At 64.3% G+C, this 14,064-nt stretch overlaps 2 protein-coding genes across 5 annotated transcripts; both read left to right on the top strand.

Annotated features, from left to right (window-relative positions):
- The first annotated feature begins 182 nt into the window (after positions 1-182).
- On the top strand, positions 183-3,852 carry RSKR (ribosomal protein S6 kinase related). Of its 4 annotated transcripts, XM_082068440.1 has the most exons (12): positions 183-295; positions 400-597; positions 1,226-1,309; positions 1,386-1,454; positions 1,613-1,682; positions 2,425-2,532; positions 2,694-2,734; positions 2,831-2,858; positions 2,962-3,051; positions 3,122-3,210; positions 3,283-3,393; positions 3,496-3,852. In XM_082068440.1, exons 1-12 carry the CDS (start codon positions 245-247, stop codon positions 3,715-3,717), a joined length of 1,161 nt encoding a protein of 386 aa, XP_081924566.1. In that variant the 5' UTR covers positions 183-244; the 3' UTR covers positions 3,718-3,852. The 4 variants fall into 4 exon arrangements, with proteins under 4 accessions (XP_081924566.1, XP_081924567.1, XP_081924565.1 ...); XM_082068441.1 differs by lacking the exon at positions 2,425-2,532; XM_082068439.1 differs by having other exon boundaries at positions 2,814-3,051.
- Positions 3,853-4,216: 364 nt separating this feature from the next.
- Positions 4,217-13,916, top strand: SPAG5 (sperm associated antigen 5). The gene is made up of 24 exons (XM_082068392.1): positions 4,217-4,312; positions 4,558-4,659; positions 4,896-6,289; positions 6,370-6,562; positions 6,897-7,016; positions 7,148-7,240; positions 7,363-7,497; positions 7,793-7,912; positions 8,492-8,584; positions 8,772-8,906; positions 9,060-9,153; positions 9,692-9,785; positions 9,879-9,960; positions 10,764-10,897; positions 11,166-11,331; positions 11,494-11,680; positions 12,000-12,071; positions 12,208-12,331; positions 12,576-12,687; positions 12,912-12,992; positions 13,077-13,220; positions 13,395-13,469; positions 13,553-13,633; positions 13,725-13,916. The coding sequence occupies exons 1-24, from the start codon at positions 4,289-4,291 to the stop codon at positions 13,836-13,838; spliced, it is 3,969 nt and encodes a 1,322-aa protein (XP_081924518.1). The 5' UTR covers positions 4,217-4,288; the 3' UTR covers positions 13,839-13,916.
- The last annotated feature ends 148 nt before the right edge of the window (positions 13,917-14,064 follow it).

The raw sequence follows: 14,064 nt of genomic DNA, 5'->3' as shown, positions 1-14,064 counted from the left end.
AGGGGTGTCCCAGAGGGTGTGCTCTGCCCAGAAGCACGGGGGGATCAGTCACGGGTGGGTGTCCCGGGATGGGCACCCGTTGCACGGGGGAGCCCCACTACAGGGTTATCCCGGTGCGAGGGGGCAGCCGCGGTGCCCGGCCCCGGGGCGGGGGGTGGTCGCGGCGGGCGGGGCGGGGCGGGGCGGCGGGGTTATGTAAGGCGGCGGATTACCGGGGCCCGGGGCGCGGCCGGGCGGCGCCGCGATGGGAGCAACGAGCAGCGGCCCCGGCCCAGCCCCGGTGCGGCCCCCCGAGGTGCGTGTGGGGCGGGGGGGTCCCCTCCGGTCCTGGGCACCCCCCATCCCGGAGTTCCCCGGGGTCCCCCCGCCGCCCCGCTGACGCTTCCCCCGGTTCCGTAGGGCCGCGCCGTGGGGTCGTGGGTGCGGGCGCTGCTGGGCCGCGCCGGGCCGGTGCCGGTACCGGGGTCGGTGCGCGCCCTGGCCCCCCGGGGACCCGCCGAGGAGCCGCCGCTGCCCGGGTGGCCGCTGCCGCAGCTCGTTTCGCTTTTCCTGCCGGAGTTCCCCGTCCGCCCCTCCGCCCGCCAGCAGCAGCTCAAGGTGCCGTCCCGGGGCCCCCATCCTCCTACTGGGATCCCGGTGCATCCTAACGGGGACCTCGACCGTCCTCCCAAGGAGTCTGCGGATCCCACCGTGGCAGCCCCGAGCACCCCAACGGGTCCCCTCGCACCCCGTGCCAAGGTCCCCTCACGTCCTCCCAGGGTCCCTGCACCTCCTACCGGGATCCCCCAGAGCCCCGAGCATCCTCCCGCTCCGTCCGTGCATGCCGTGCCGCCATCCCGGGGTTGCTGACCGTCTTACCGGCTCTCCTCGCCCGCCGTGCTGGGTCCCTGAGCATCCTACCCGTGTCCCTGGTTGTCCCCACTAGTCCCCTTCTACCCCCACCGGGTCCCCTTCTACCCCCACCAGGTCCCCGTGCTCTGTGTCGAGTCTCTGTGCATTCTATCGGGGTCCCTCTGCGCCCCAATGGGGTTCCCTGTCCCCATAGTATCCCATATGGGGTCCCCACTCATCCCACTGGGGTCCCTGTTGGGTCCTCCTGGTCCCCATGTGTCCCCATCACCTGTCTGGGGTGCCCTCTGCCACCTCACCCCCCACAGGACCCCACACTCTACACCCCGAACCCATCTCCATGGGGTGCTCAGACCCTGCTGCCCCTCGCCCCCAGATCCTAGGGTTTGTGGCCAAAGGCTCCTTCGGGACCATCCTCAAAGTGCTGGACTGCAGGCGGGAGAAGGTCTGCGCTGTGAAGGTGGGTGCTGCCCCCAGGGCCCATGGGTGCCCCTACCTGCCCTTGGTCCCCCCCTGACATCCCCTTGTCCCCCCAGGTCATGCCTAAAGTGGAGGTGCTGCGCCGTGATACCCTCAAACAATGCAAGGAAGAAGTCAGCATCCAGGTTAGGGGGGGCCCCAGCCCGCGGTGGGGTTTGGGGTAGCCATGGGGATGGCAGGAGGCCACTGAGGCTGCACAGGAAGGGTGGCAGGAGCAGGGTCCCCAACCCCCTCTGGCCCCCCGTCCCGGGGGCCACTCACCCTCTCTGCTTTGTGTCCCCAGAGACAGGTCAGGCACCCGTTTGTTCACGGGCTGGGGGACAGCTGGCAGGGCCAGCGCCACCTCTTCATCAGTGAGTGACCATCTGCCCGCGGGCTCGCCCCAGCCCCCCCGCCCACGCACGTGTCCCCGCTGCCTGCACACGTGTCCCCGCACACGCGCACGCTCCCCCCGCGCTGCCCGCTGCCCTGCAGGGATCCAGGCGCTTGGCTGCTGGCGCCCACCCTGCACCCACCATGGGGACAGGGATGAGGACACAGGGATGGGGAAAAGTTGCAGCAGGGCAGGGACCAGTGTGGGGGTGAAAGAGGCGTCCCAGCCCCTGCATTCCCCTGGTGGCCCTGATGGCTGTGCCACCTCGATGCTCACATAGCTTGTGTGTTCCCACTGCCTGTGGGTGATCCTGGGGACCATGCCACATTGGTACCTGTGTGGCCATGGTGCCTGTGCCACCTTGGAGCTCATGTGGGCCCTGGTGCTTGCATGATCCCAGTGCCCACAAGGCTCTGGTGCCCATGTTACTGTGGTGCGTGTCCCTGGTATTTGCATGCTCCAGTGTCACCTTAGTACATGGTCCTGGTGCCCATGTTGATGCTTGTGCCCCCTCGGTGCCAGTGTGGTCCTGCTTGCTGCCCTTATGACTGTAGTGCTTCCTTCACCCTGGTGAGTGGCCACAGTGCCCATGTCACCTTGGTGCACAGCCCCAGCGACCCGCCTAGCCTCCCGTGCCCATGCCACCCTGGTGTCCATGCCCCTTGTGCCAGCCCGTCCCCATGGGGCAGCCTGTGAGTAAGGCACGTCACCCGTGCCCGCAGTGTGCACCTACTGCAGCACCGGAGACCTGCACGCGCTGTGGCGTGCCGCCGGGCGCTTCGCCGAGGCCACCGTCCGCCTGTTTGCCGCTGAGCTGGTGCTGGTGCTGGGTGAGTGACTTGCCATGCTGGGAACAGCCACCACCATCCCCACTGCTGGCGACACGAGGGCAGGGTCAGCCATCCTCAGGGGGTGCTGGTGCCATGGGGGTGGCAGTGGCCACTGTGCCCAGAGGGGATCCTCTGCGCTGACAGCTCTGTCTTCTCCCCAGTGTACCTCCATGACCTGGGCATCATGCACAGAGATGTGAAGGTGGGTGGCAGCAGGGCCGGGGGGCTGGAGGATGGTGTGGGGGGTCTCTGAACCCGCTGACATGGAAAGGCCACCCCAGCTCCTCTCTCGTTTCAGATGGAGAACATCCTCCTGGATGAGAGAGGTAAGAGTCTGGTGGCACTGGCCTGGGGACACCCCGTCCATGGAGACACCCCATCCATGGGGACACCCCATCCATGGGTCCTCACGTGGTGCTCACCCCACAGGACACCTCAAGCTCACTGACTTTGGGCTGTCCCGGCACCTGCGGTGGGGTGAGCGAGCCCACACCATCTGCGGCACCCTGCAGTACATGGGTAAGGGGGCAGCAGGGGGCTGCGGTGGGGAGGCACGGCCCCCCAGGTGCTCACCTGCTCATCCCCGCAGCCCCCGAGGTGCTGAGCGGGGGGCCCTACAGCCACGCAGCCGACTGGTGGTCCCTAGGAGTGCTGCTCTTTGCCCTGGCCAGCGGGGAGGTGAGGACTAGGGTGGGGATGGGGGACAGGGGCACCCCATGGAGCCCCTAAATGTGCTCCCTGCCCCCCCAGTTCCCCGTGGCACCGGCGGGGGACCACGTGGCCATGCTGGAGCGTGTCAAGCAGAGCAGCTACGAGAGCCCACCCACGCTCAGCCCCGCGCTGGCCCGGCTGCTCGCTGAGGTAACCCTCCCAACCCTCCCACCTGGGTGCTGGGGTCCCCACTGGGCCCCCCAGGCTGGATGCTGAGGTCCCCACCACTCACTGTCCTCAATCTGTCCCCAGCTGCTGTGCCACAACCCCTTGCGCCGTCTGCGCTACCTCCATCACTTCCAGGGTCACCCCTTCTTCCGCGGGGTGGCCTTCGACGCTGAGCTGCTGCAGAAGGACCCAGTGGCGGTGGCAGTGGCCCCACGCCCCCCCGAGCAGCCCCCGCCCGACCCCGCCACCTTCGCTGACTTCGACTGTGACCTTGCCGCCCCCCCGGGCCGGCCCTGGCCTGGCTGAGCCACCGCGGCCAGGACCCCCGGCATCGCTCAGGGACATTCCTCCCCACCCCAGCAGCGTGTTGGACCCCGCTGGGCTGGGTCCCCCCGTACCCCAACTCTGTACCTCTCACCGCGGGAGCAATAAACCCGAGAGCCGCGGGCACCGCTGCGGATGCTGCCCTGACTCCCACATGACCCCCGGGAGGATGCGGGGGACTGGTCGCCCCTCTTCTACAGAAGGGGTCGGGGAAGGTCTGGAGGGCCGTGCAGGGCTGATTCCCCCAGGAGAAGTTTGACCCGTTTTCCCCCAAAAAAGGCTGCGCGCCCCGCTGCGCCCCGTGCTCGGCGCTGCACACGCCCCCTACCGCGCGACGCCGCGAGGGGGCGGGGTCGTGTCCTCGGCCACGCCCACTTCCCCGCCTACCGCCTCTCATAGCCCCGCCTCTAACAGCCCGCTCCGTTGAGTGACGTGCACGCGGAGCAGCCAATCAGAGCGGCGCGTCGTTTTCAAACGGGCGGCGGCTGCAGCGCGCGGGGAGCGCCGGGACCGGACCGGGACCCAGACCCAGACCGATACCGGGAGCGGGGCCATGCGGGCAGCCAAGACCCCCGCCGTGAGTGCGGGACTCGGCATGGGGCAGGCGGGGGGGCGTCCCCTGTTCGGGCGTCCCCGTGGGGCGGTGGCGAGAGCTCCAGCGGTCGGGGACGGTCCCGGTGGGGCGGCTCGGCCGTGCGGGGCTGCCCGGAGGTGGCTGGGGGGCGGCGGGTCTGGTGCGGGCCGGAGCTCTCCCGGCACATGTGTGGGGGTGGTGCCGCCGGTGGTGCCGCCGGTGACCCCCGGTGCCCCCCCCCTCCCCAGGCGCAGCAGCGGCCTCCCCGTACCCCGCTGCAGGAGCTGCGGCTGCAGCCCGGCACCGAGCGCACCAACCTCACCCCGCTGCTCCGCCGCCTGCGGCTCAAGGTCGGTGCGGGGGCGGGAGGGGGAGCTGGGGGAGGAACGGGACTGGGGAGGGGGAGCGCGGGATGCTGGGGTGTACTGGAACTGGGAATGCTGGGATGGGGTGCTAGGGCGGTGTGAGGACGGGTATATCTACTGGAGTGGGGGAAATGGGGAGACTGGGGCAAATGTCTGTGGGGTGCTGGGGAGAAGGGCAGGGCAGCCCTGGCCCCTCTCCAACCACCCCAAATGTCCTGTAGGACCGTGACTACACCACCCCAGTGTCCTGCACCCGGAGGCCTGCCAACAGTACCTCAAGACCCCCCAGAGATGCTCTCCTGCTCCCCCCCAGCAGCTCCACCCTAGTGCCTTGCACCCCGGGGCCCCCCAGCAGCATTATCCCAGATCCCCCTGGGACTCCCACCCTGGGGCCCAGCACCTTGGAGACCCTTGGGAGTCCCACCCGGGTGCCCGGTGCCACAGAGTCCCCCAGAAGCACCAGCTTGGAGCCCCCTGGCAGTTCCACTCCAGGGCTCTGCACCCAGGAGCCCCCCAGCATTACTGTGCCAGCCTCTGAGTGCATACCACTTTTGGGGCCCTGCACCCCAGAGCCCCCCAGCAGCACTGTGCCAGCCCATCTGTGCAGCCCCATCTCAGAGCCCCCCAGCAGCACTGTGCCAGCACTGCTGTGCAGCCCCATCCCAGGGTCCTGCACCCCAGAGCTCCCCAGCAGCACCGTGCTGGCCCCTCTGTGCAGCCCAGTCTTGAGGCCCTGCACCCCAGAGCCCCCCAGCAGCACCATGCCAGCCCCCCCATGCAGCCCAGTCCCAGAGTTGTGTACCCTGGAGCCCCCCAGTAGCATCACCCCAGGGCCCCCTGGCATCATCAGCTCTGTGCCTTACACCCCAAACTCCTTGGGCAGCACCACTTTAGCACCCGGCACCCCTGGCCCCCCTGGCACCAGCTCTACCCCACAGGCAGCTCCCTTCCAGGGCTGGCGGGTGGTGCCCGCTGACCTTTCCTGCAGCCCTGTGGCCCCCGAACTCCCAGCTGGAGAAGGGACTGTGGGTCTCTCACTTTGCCAAGACACCCCCAAAGGAGCTGAGTCCCCAGACCCCATCCCCCCAGAGCAGGGCCCCGCTCCCACCGAGGCAGGTAGGTCAGAGCACGCTGGGTCAGAGGCAACAGCCACCCCCTCACCCGAGGTGGCAGCGAGTGCCGTGTCCTGGACGTTGCCACTGGTGTGGTTGGAGAAGAGCCTCAACGCTTCATCTCTGCTGGACTCCCTGCGGCACAGCCTGCCCCTGTCTGTACCGCGGCGGGACACCGGCACCAGCGTCACCCCCGTGGCCACCGCGGTCGCCGGCACCAGCGTCACCCCCGTGGCCACCGCGGTCGCCGGCACCAGCGTCACCCCCATGGCCACCGCGGTCGCCGGCACCAGCGTCACCCCCGTGGCCACCGCGGTCGCCGGCACCAGCGTCACCCCCGTGGCCACCGCAGTCACCGGCACCAGCATCACCCCTGTGCCTACCATGGTCACTGGCACCTTCATGACCCCCCGGGATCTGCAGGAGAGGAGCACGAACACATCCACAGGTGGCCCGCGCTGCGCCAAGGACAGCGCTGCCGAAACAGACTCCCTGCTCTGGCAGTAAGTGGGGACACATCCCCCCAGACAGGGCGGTGGCACCCGCGGGCTGTCCCTGCCCCAAGCCTTCTCTCTGTCCCCAGCTGTCCCCGGGAGCAGCTGAAGTCCCTGCCGCGGGCAGAGCTGGAGGGGCGGCTGGAGAGCACCCTCATCATCATCGAAGCGCTCTCGCTCCAGCTGCGCAGCTTGCAGGAGAGCCACTGGCCATTGCCCAGCGTGGGGCCGGCCGAGCAGAGGGATGCGCTCACGCAGACGGACGTCACCCACCCCAAAGGGGTAAGAATCCTCATCTGGGTGATCCTGCCCTTTTTTTCCATGGCCTCGGTGCCATGATGGTGCCACCAGCAGGACAGTGGCCCTGGCTGGACTGCAGCCTGGTGGAATGGAAGTAAAGCATGGCTGCTACAGCACAACAGCACTCCAGCTGTGTTATCACACCTGGCTTGACCTGCTGAGTTTGCTGGATTTTAATTTTTTGTGCCAGGAAACATCTCTGGCACGCATGGTGGGGGAGAGGGATGGGAGGTGTCACAGCCAAATGGCTCTTGCTGGACCCGGGGTGGAGTGAGGCTGGTGTGAAACCCACTCTGCTCTGGTGGGGTGTCCTCAGGAGGAGGAGATCTACCACAACCTCTACCTCGAGCTGTGGAGGAAAACGGAGGCTCTGCAGCGGCAGCGGGGAGCGGAGCAGGACCTGCAGCGGGAGCTGGAGCTGGCCGCCACGGGGACGGTGCGTCTTGGCACGTGATGAGCGTGCCAGGTCCCAACTGGGCACGGGGTATGTGTGCTGGCACAGAGTATGTGTGCCTGGCACTGCCCTGGAGCACTGCCTGAGCACCGGTGTCCTTGTCCCTCCCCCAGAGCGCCTGGAGCAACCAGTTCCTCCTGTTTCGGGGCATTGCAGATGCTGCATTTCAGAGCTTGCAGGATGAGCAGGGAGCCCTTGCCCAGGAGGTGAGCCCCTGTGCAGCCATGCTGGACCCCTTTCCCTCGGCTTTCAGGAGACACTGGTGATGCCGGCACACCCGGCAACCATCAACTGTATCAGTGCCTCCCGGTGCCATCTCCCCTTGCAGCGGGAGCAGGCGAGGGCCCTGGTGTCGCGGTGCCGGGCTGTGCTGCAGAGCGTGCCCGGCAAGCTGCGGAGCTGCCTGGAGGAGCGGGATGCCATGAGGCAGCGAGCGGATGAAGCTCTTCGAGCCAAGGAGCAGGTAGAGGGGCAGGCAGGGGGGGATCAGGACAGGTGCTGTTGTACCCACGCCTTACATGGGGCATCTTGCATTTCTGCCCATCTTGGTGGAGGGGAAGCTCTTTGGCATCCGGGGAAAAAATCCCAATGCACTGGAGGGCTTTGGCTCCCGGGGTGGCTGGAGCTCTGGGGGTTTTTGGCTTGGGCTGTGTCCTGCTGGAAGCAGGAACCCTGGGCTGCAGCGGCATGTGGGGGCAGTTCCTGGGAGCTGCCTCTCGTGTGATGCCGTGCGTGGAGCAGCATCTTTCCCTTGGCAGGCCGACCGCTTCCTTGAGGCTTTCCGTGCCCACGCCAGCGCCCGGATCAGCGCCCGCGACCAGAGCCTGGCCTCCCAGCGAGAGCTGGGCACGCTGCTGGCAGATGCCATCGACCAGCAGGTACTGGCGGGCACCTCCAGCTGCCCCCTCCCGCGGGCTGGACGGGGATCCCATGTCCTGGGCTTGGGTGATGCTCTGCGATGGGCTGGAGTCTGCCAGAGGTTTCTTGGTGATGCTTCTGGGAAGCTGCTGCAGATCTGGCCTTGGGGCTGGTGCTCACCTCCCTCCATGGCCATTGAATGTTTAGCCTGGAGAACAGGAGGCTGAGGGGAGACCTCGCTCTCTACAGCTGCCTGAAAAGAGGTTGGAGCATGAAGGGTGTTGGTTTCTTCTCCCAAGGACCAAGCGATAGGATGAGAGGAAGTGGGCTCAAGTTGCACCAGGGGAGGTTTAGATTGGATCCTGGGAACGATTTCTTAATAGAAAGGTTTGTCGGGCATTGGAACAGGCTGCCCAGGGCAGTGGTGGAGTCACCATCCCTGGAGAGTTTGAACAAACGTGGAGATAAGGCTCTCAGGGACATGGGTTAGTGCCATTGTTGGGTTAACGGTTGCATTCAATGATCTTGAGGGTCTCTTCCAACCAAAACGATTCTGATTCTGTGATTCTTCTACTGTGGTGACACTGACCTGTCCATAGGCATCCCTGGCTACTGAGGCTCAGCCCTTCAGGGAATTCATAGACATCACCTTTGCAAATCTGGAGGAGGAAAGGAGAGCCCTGGATATGGAGGTGAGGGGGGGATTGGTGGTGGGCTCAGCCCCTCACCTCCAGGCTGGTGCCACTTTGCTCGATCCCAGTGCACGTTGTGCCCTGGGTACTGTGAGCAGTCTGGCTGCCAGACCCATCGCTGGTCCCACGGCTGGGCAGAGCCGCTGGTGCGGCTCTGCCGAGCTCAGCTCTGTCCTGTCCCCGGCAGCGGGAGCAGACGAGGGCCCTGGTGTCGCGGTGCCAGGCCGTGCTGCAGAGCGTGCCCGGCAAGCTGCGGGGCTGCCTGGAGGAGCGGGATGCCATGAGGCAGCGAGAGGATGAAGCTCTTCAAGCCAAGGAGCAGGTAGGGGGGTGCCTGGTGCAGTGTGGTGTTTGGGGTGCTCCCCTGCAGCCCGGCTGACCCCAAGCACAGGGTGACTTGGGGCACCCCTTAGTGTGGAACACCCATGGGGAAGACCAGCCCGAAGTGAGTGTTGATGTCACCGTGTTTCTGCAGGTGTCCTTCCAGCTGGAGAAGACCTCTGTGGCCCTGCAGGACGCGGTGGCTCAGCTGGAGCAGCTGAGGGCGGCCAATTCACACCTTAATGCAGGTAGGGGTGGGTGACGTGACAGGAGGGAGTCCAGCCGAGGGCTGCAAAGATGCTGAGTGGTCTGGAGCATCTTCCTTATGAGGAAAGACTGAGAGAGCTGGGGCTGTTCAGCCTGGAGAACGCTGAGAAGGATTTTATCAATGCTTATAAATATCACAAGGGTGGGTGTCAAGAGGATGGGACCAGACTCTTTTCAGTGTTGCCCAATGGCAGGATGAGGGGCCACAGGCATAGACTGAAGTGTAGGAGGTCCCCCCCGAATATGAGGAGAAACTTCTTTACTTTGAGGAGAAATTTCTTCCTGGAAAGGGTTGGCAGGCACCGAAACAGGCTGTCTATGGAGATATTCAAAACCCGCCTGGGCGCATTCCTGCATGATCTGCTCTGGTGACCCTGCTTTAGCAGGGCGGTTGGACTGGATGATCTCGATATGTCCCTTCCAACTCCAACTGCTCTGTGATTCTGCGACGTGGGCGCTGGAGCTGTCCCCATCCCCGCTGCCCCGTCCCCCCTGTGCTGATGACCTTGCCCTTTGCAGACCTGAACTCCCTGAGGATGAATCTGGCCAACCTGGAGCAGACGCGGGATGCGCTGCAGCAGGAGAACAAGAAGCAGCAGGAGGAGATGGCCTGGTGGGTCTGAGCACTGTGCCCATATCCCAGCCACCTCCTGCCACCCATTGTCCCCAAAGCGTGACACCCCCTGACCATGTCCTGTCCCTGCAGGCTGGTGCAGGAGAGGGACACCCTGCAGCAGGAGTGCAACGGGCTGCGCCACGACCTGCGGGAGGTGACTGAGAGCCGGGAGGTAGGAGCTGCCTGACCCTGTCTGTGCTGTCATGCGCTGCCGGTCCCTGTCATGGCCTCGTGGGAACGCTGGCAGGTGGCCAGGAGCAGGATTAGCCCTCCCACGGCGGGGATGAGCGCGGTTGACATCCCGCACGTAGCGCTGCTCTCTGTCCTGCCCGGCGGTGATCTCTGGGGAGGAAGGACAGCTCGCAGGGATAATTCCCCTGGCTGCAGGCATGGTGCTGTCCCGCAGCCTGTCCTATGTCCCTGGTAAACAACCGGTCTGCAGGGCCTGGTCTGCTGGGGTAAAGCTGCCACTGATTTAAGAGGCTGAGGGAAATGGGGCTGTTTAGTCTGGAGAAAAGGAGGCTGAGGGGAGACCTTCTCACTCTCTGCAACTGCTTGAAAGGAGGTTGGAGCATGGAGGGTGTTGGTCTCTTCTACCAAGTAGCAAGTGATAGGACAAGAGGAAATGGCCTCAAGTTGTGCCAGGGGAGGCGTAGATTGGATATTGGGAAAAATTCCTTAATGGAAAGGATTGTCAGGCATTGGAACAGGCTGCCCAGGAAAGTGGTGGAGTCACCATCCCTGGAGGGGCTGAACAAACACATTGATGAGGTTTTTAGGGACAGGTTTTAGTGCCAGTGTTGAGTTAATGGTTGGACTTGATGATCCTGAGAGTCTCTTCCAACCAAAATGATTCTGTGATTCCAACTGGAAACAGCACCCTGTGATGTGGGAGGGACCGTACTAGGGGTCCCAGTGGGTGCCCTCAGGTCTGTCTGGACACTCACAGCCATATCCTGTCCTCCGCTTTTATAGTTCCTTGACCAGGAGAACCGCATGTCCTGCACGCAGCTGCTGGACGCGGAGGCCAAGCTGAAGTTCACCACGGCCGCCCTGCAGGAGCACAGCCTGCAGTACGAGGAGCTGATGGAGTCTCACCAGCGCCTGCGGTACTGGCCCCACTCAAACCCCTCTGTTTTGGGAAACCAAGCCCCTTCTGGGGGGGTAGGGAGGACATGGCGACATGGCTCTGGTCACTGTTCTGGTGGAAGGGGTTGTAGGGAAGCCCAGCAGACCCCATCCTGGGGGAAACTGCCTAAATCTGTATGGTTTGCACCCTGATGGATCATGTTGGGAGGCAGGTGTGGGAAACATGCACCTCCTACGCAGCGGAGGAGTAGGAACGCTGCTCCTGCTGAGGCTGCTGCCATCCCGCAGGAATGAGCACGCTGCCCTGGGCCAGGAGCTGGAGAACACCAAGACTGAGCTCCTCGACTTGCAGCTCAAGAGGAACAAAGTTTCCTGGTGCTCTAAGGACATCGCTGAGAGCCAGATGCGGCTGCAGGAGCTCGCTGACTGCCTCAGGGCTGCTCTGCAACAGGAGGTAGGAGCCCTGCCCTGGGGACAAGGACAAGGTGGTGGCTGGAGGTGTGTCAGACCCTTGTGGCTCTCCATGGCCTGACTTTGAGACCCCCCCTCAACTTGCTGGGGTGATGCAGATCTGTCACAAGCTGCACTCCAGCAACTCTCTCCCTCCTCTCCAAAGGATGACGATGCCCCATCAAGAAGCAGGGCCTGGACCCCGGCTCCACGGACGCCGGGCTGGCGGACACCGGGCTGGCAGACCCCTCGCCGTGCCTGGACCCCCGCCTGCCGCACGCCAGCGTCTCGCACCCCCTACCACGGCGGGAGCTCCTTCGTGGGCAGCGTCATGAAAGCCGTGTCGGGGAAAGGTGAGCTGGCACCCGCTGGCTGCGTGCTGGGGTCCCCTTGCGGGGATGGGGATCTTTCCATCCCATGCTGGGGATGTGCACTGGGGAGGACATCCCAGTGCCACCCCCATGCCATTCCCTGTGGATTCCCTGGTTGTTCCCTTGTGGCAGACATGGGCTGGGTGATGGCCATGCCTTGCACCCTGGCTGCTGTCCCTCCTGCAAGCAGCCAGGCTCTTCTCTGTGCTCCACAGGAAGGACAGGAGTGTGGGTGAGCTCTGGTTGTGCTCCCTGCAGCACGCAGAACTGGGCACAGTGCGTCTGCCTTCTCCTCTTGCAGATGGTGATGAGGCCACCAGAGGTGGGAGTGCACTTACCAAGGACAAATCTGCCTCTACACCAAAGCCAATAGGTACTGCGGCTGTCACCCTGCCCTGGACCCTGCTCCAAAGCTGCAGGGCTGCCTGCACAGGGGGTTGAGCAGGAATGCCCTTCTGCTCGGCTCCATGTCCCCTGGAGCTGATGTTCCCTCCATACCCTGCCCACAGAACCTGAGGAAGGTCTGCTGGAAAGCGTGAAGGAGCTGCGAGCCATGGTCTCCAACCTCACCATGCTGAGCTGCCGCATCCAGGAGCTGGAGCAGAGCGAGTTCAAGGCGCTGCAGACAGAGATGTGAGTTTGGTGGTGTCTCGTGTCAAGGACCGGGCACGGCCACCACTATATTTGGCACAGTATCTCCTGTGGGCAGCTTGTTGGGGGCCTGCCACTCGTCCCAGCTCTGGATTAGACCTCTCCTGCCATGGCTAGAAGGGCTTTTTGAGGCTGGCTGATTGGTCTCTCCACCACAGGGCTGGTGGGATGCCCAGGAAGGGGTTTGGTGCTGGCCACCGTGCTCAGCCTCACTGTCCTCTCCCAGCTCTGACCTGCAGCTCCAGCTGGAGACAGTGACAGCGGAGAGCCAGGAGAAGATAGATGCCCAGGCTGCCACCATCGCCAAGCTGAATAAGACACTGAGGGGCAAGCTAGAGGTGAGCCGGTGCCAGAATTGGGCCAGTGCTCACCCCAGGGCAGAGCCAAACTGGGACAGGCGCTGATCTAGGACACAGAAATCTGGGTGACTGGCTCTGGTGATGCCCCATGGGTGTTCCTGGCTCATCTGACCTTCTCAAACATGAGAAAACCCACTCCCAGCCAGGGTGCTGGGGGTGGCTGGTGCTGGACACTGCCTGACACCACTTCTTTCCTGCCACAGAACGAGAAGGAGTTGCAGGATGTGTTGAAACAGCAGGAAGAGAAGATGTTGCAGCTCATCGACAAGAGTGGGGAAGTCACGGTGTGTGAGGGGGACCTGGCTGGGCTGTGTTTCTGGGTGGTGCCAGACACGGGACCCCTGTCAGCATCCCCTTTTCCTCTGCAGAGGCTGAAGGGAGAGATCTCCCAGCTGAAGCGCTCGCTCCAGCGTGCAGAGACGGAGGCCAAGGTGCTGTGGGAGGAGATGCGGGGGCAGGAGCACAAGGTGGACGCTGTCTACGTCCAGGAGCGGGTCCTGCTGCGGCAGGAGGTGAGGCTGGAGGGCTCCCAGGGCTGAGGGCTCCGTGTCACCATCCCTCTGTGGCCAGGGGACCTCTCCGGAGCTCGGTCATTGAGCAGGTGACTGGCGGGGTGGCAGGGGAGCCCCCCGCCCCATGGCTGTTCCTGACCGTGAGCTCTCCGCGGCACTCGCTCTTCTTTGCAGGTGGACAAACTGCGGCTGCTGCTCCTGGAGAAGGAGGATGAGAATCTGGGGCTCTCTAACAAGTACCTGGAACAGGTATGAGGAGCTCCGAGGGGGCTCTAGTCCCCTCTCCTTGCCCCCTTTTGGGGCAGGCTCCTGACAAACGTTTCCCACCGCAGATCCGAGGGCTGGAGCTGAGGCTCCATCACACCCATAAAGTGCTGAGGACCCATGAGGAGATGCAGGAGAAGATGAAGGAGGTGAGGTTTGTGGTTCGCTGCTCTTGCCCTTGCTGTGACTTACAGCAACGCCAACCCTCATCCCAAACGCTGTCACTAACACTGTCCCCAGGTCCTGTTGGCCGTCCCTGACGTGGCAACGGGCTGCCAGGAGTTCCACAGCCTCCTGCGGTACTTGGGCCTGAAACCAGCCAGTGTCAGCAAGGAAGCCGCTGAGCCGCTGTAGCCTGTAGCATGAAAACTCCCTGCTGTCCTGCCTGTTCTTAATGCTATAATTTATTTAATAAAGTTTTGTTGGCTTTCACCCTGTCTGGTACATGGATCCAGGAAGCTTCTGTTGCCCTGGGTGGGGACAACTCATCCAGCCTGCGCCGGCTGTGCCCGCTCCCTGTCACGAGGCCGTGAGCAGGGCTCTCTGCCACCCCAGGGCCTCTCTTCCTTGGCGGGGAACA

Source organism: Streptopelia decaocto (genome assembly GCF_964273445.1).
Source record: "Streptopelia decaocto genome assembly, chromosome: 18".
NCBI lineage: Eukaryota > Metazoa > Chordata > Aves > Columbiformes > Columbidae > Streptopelia > Streptopelia decaocto.
This window is presented reverse-complemented; position numbering and strand designations above follow the sequence as displayed.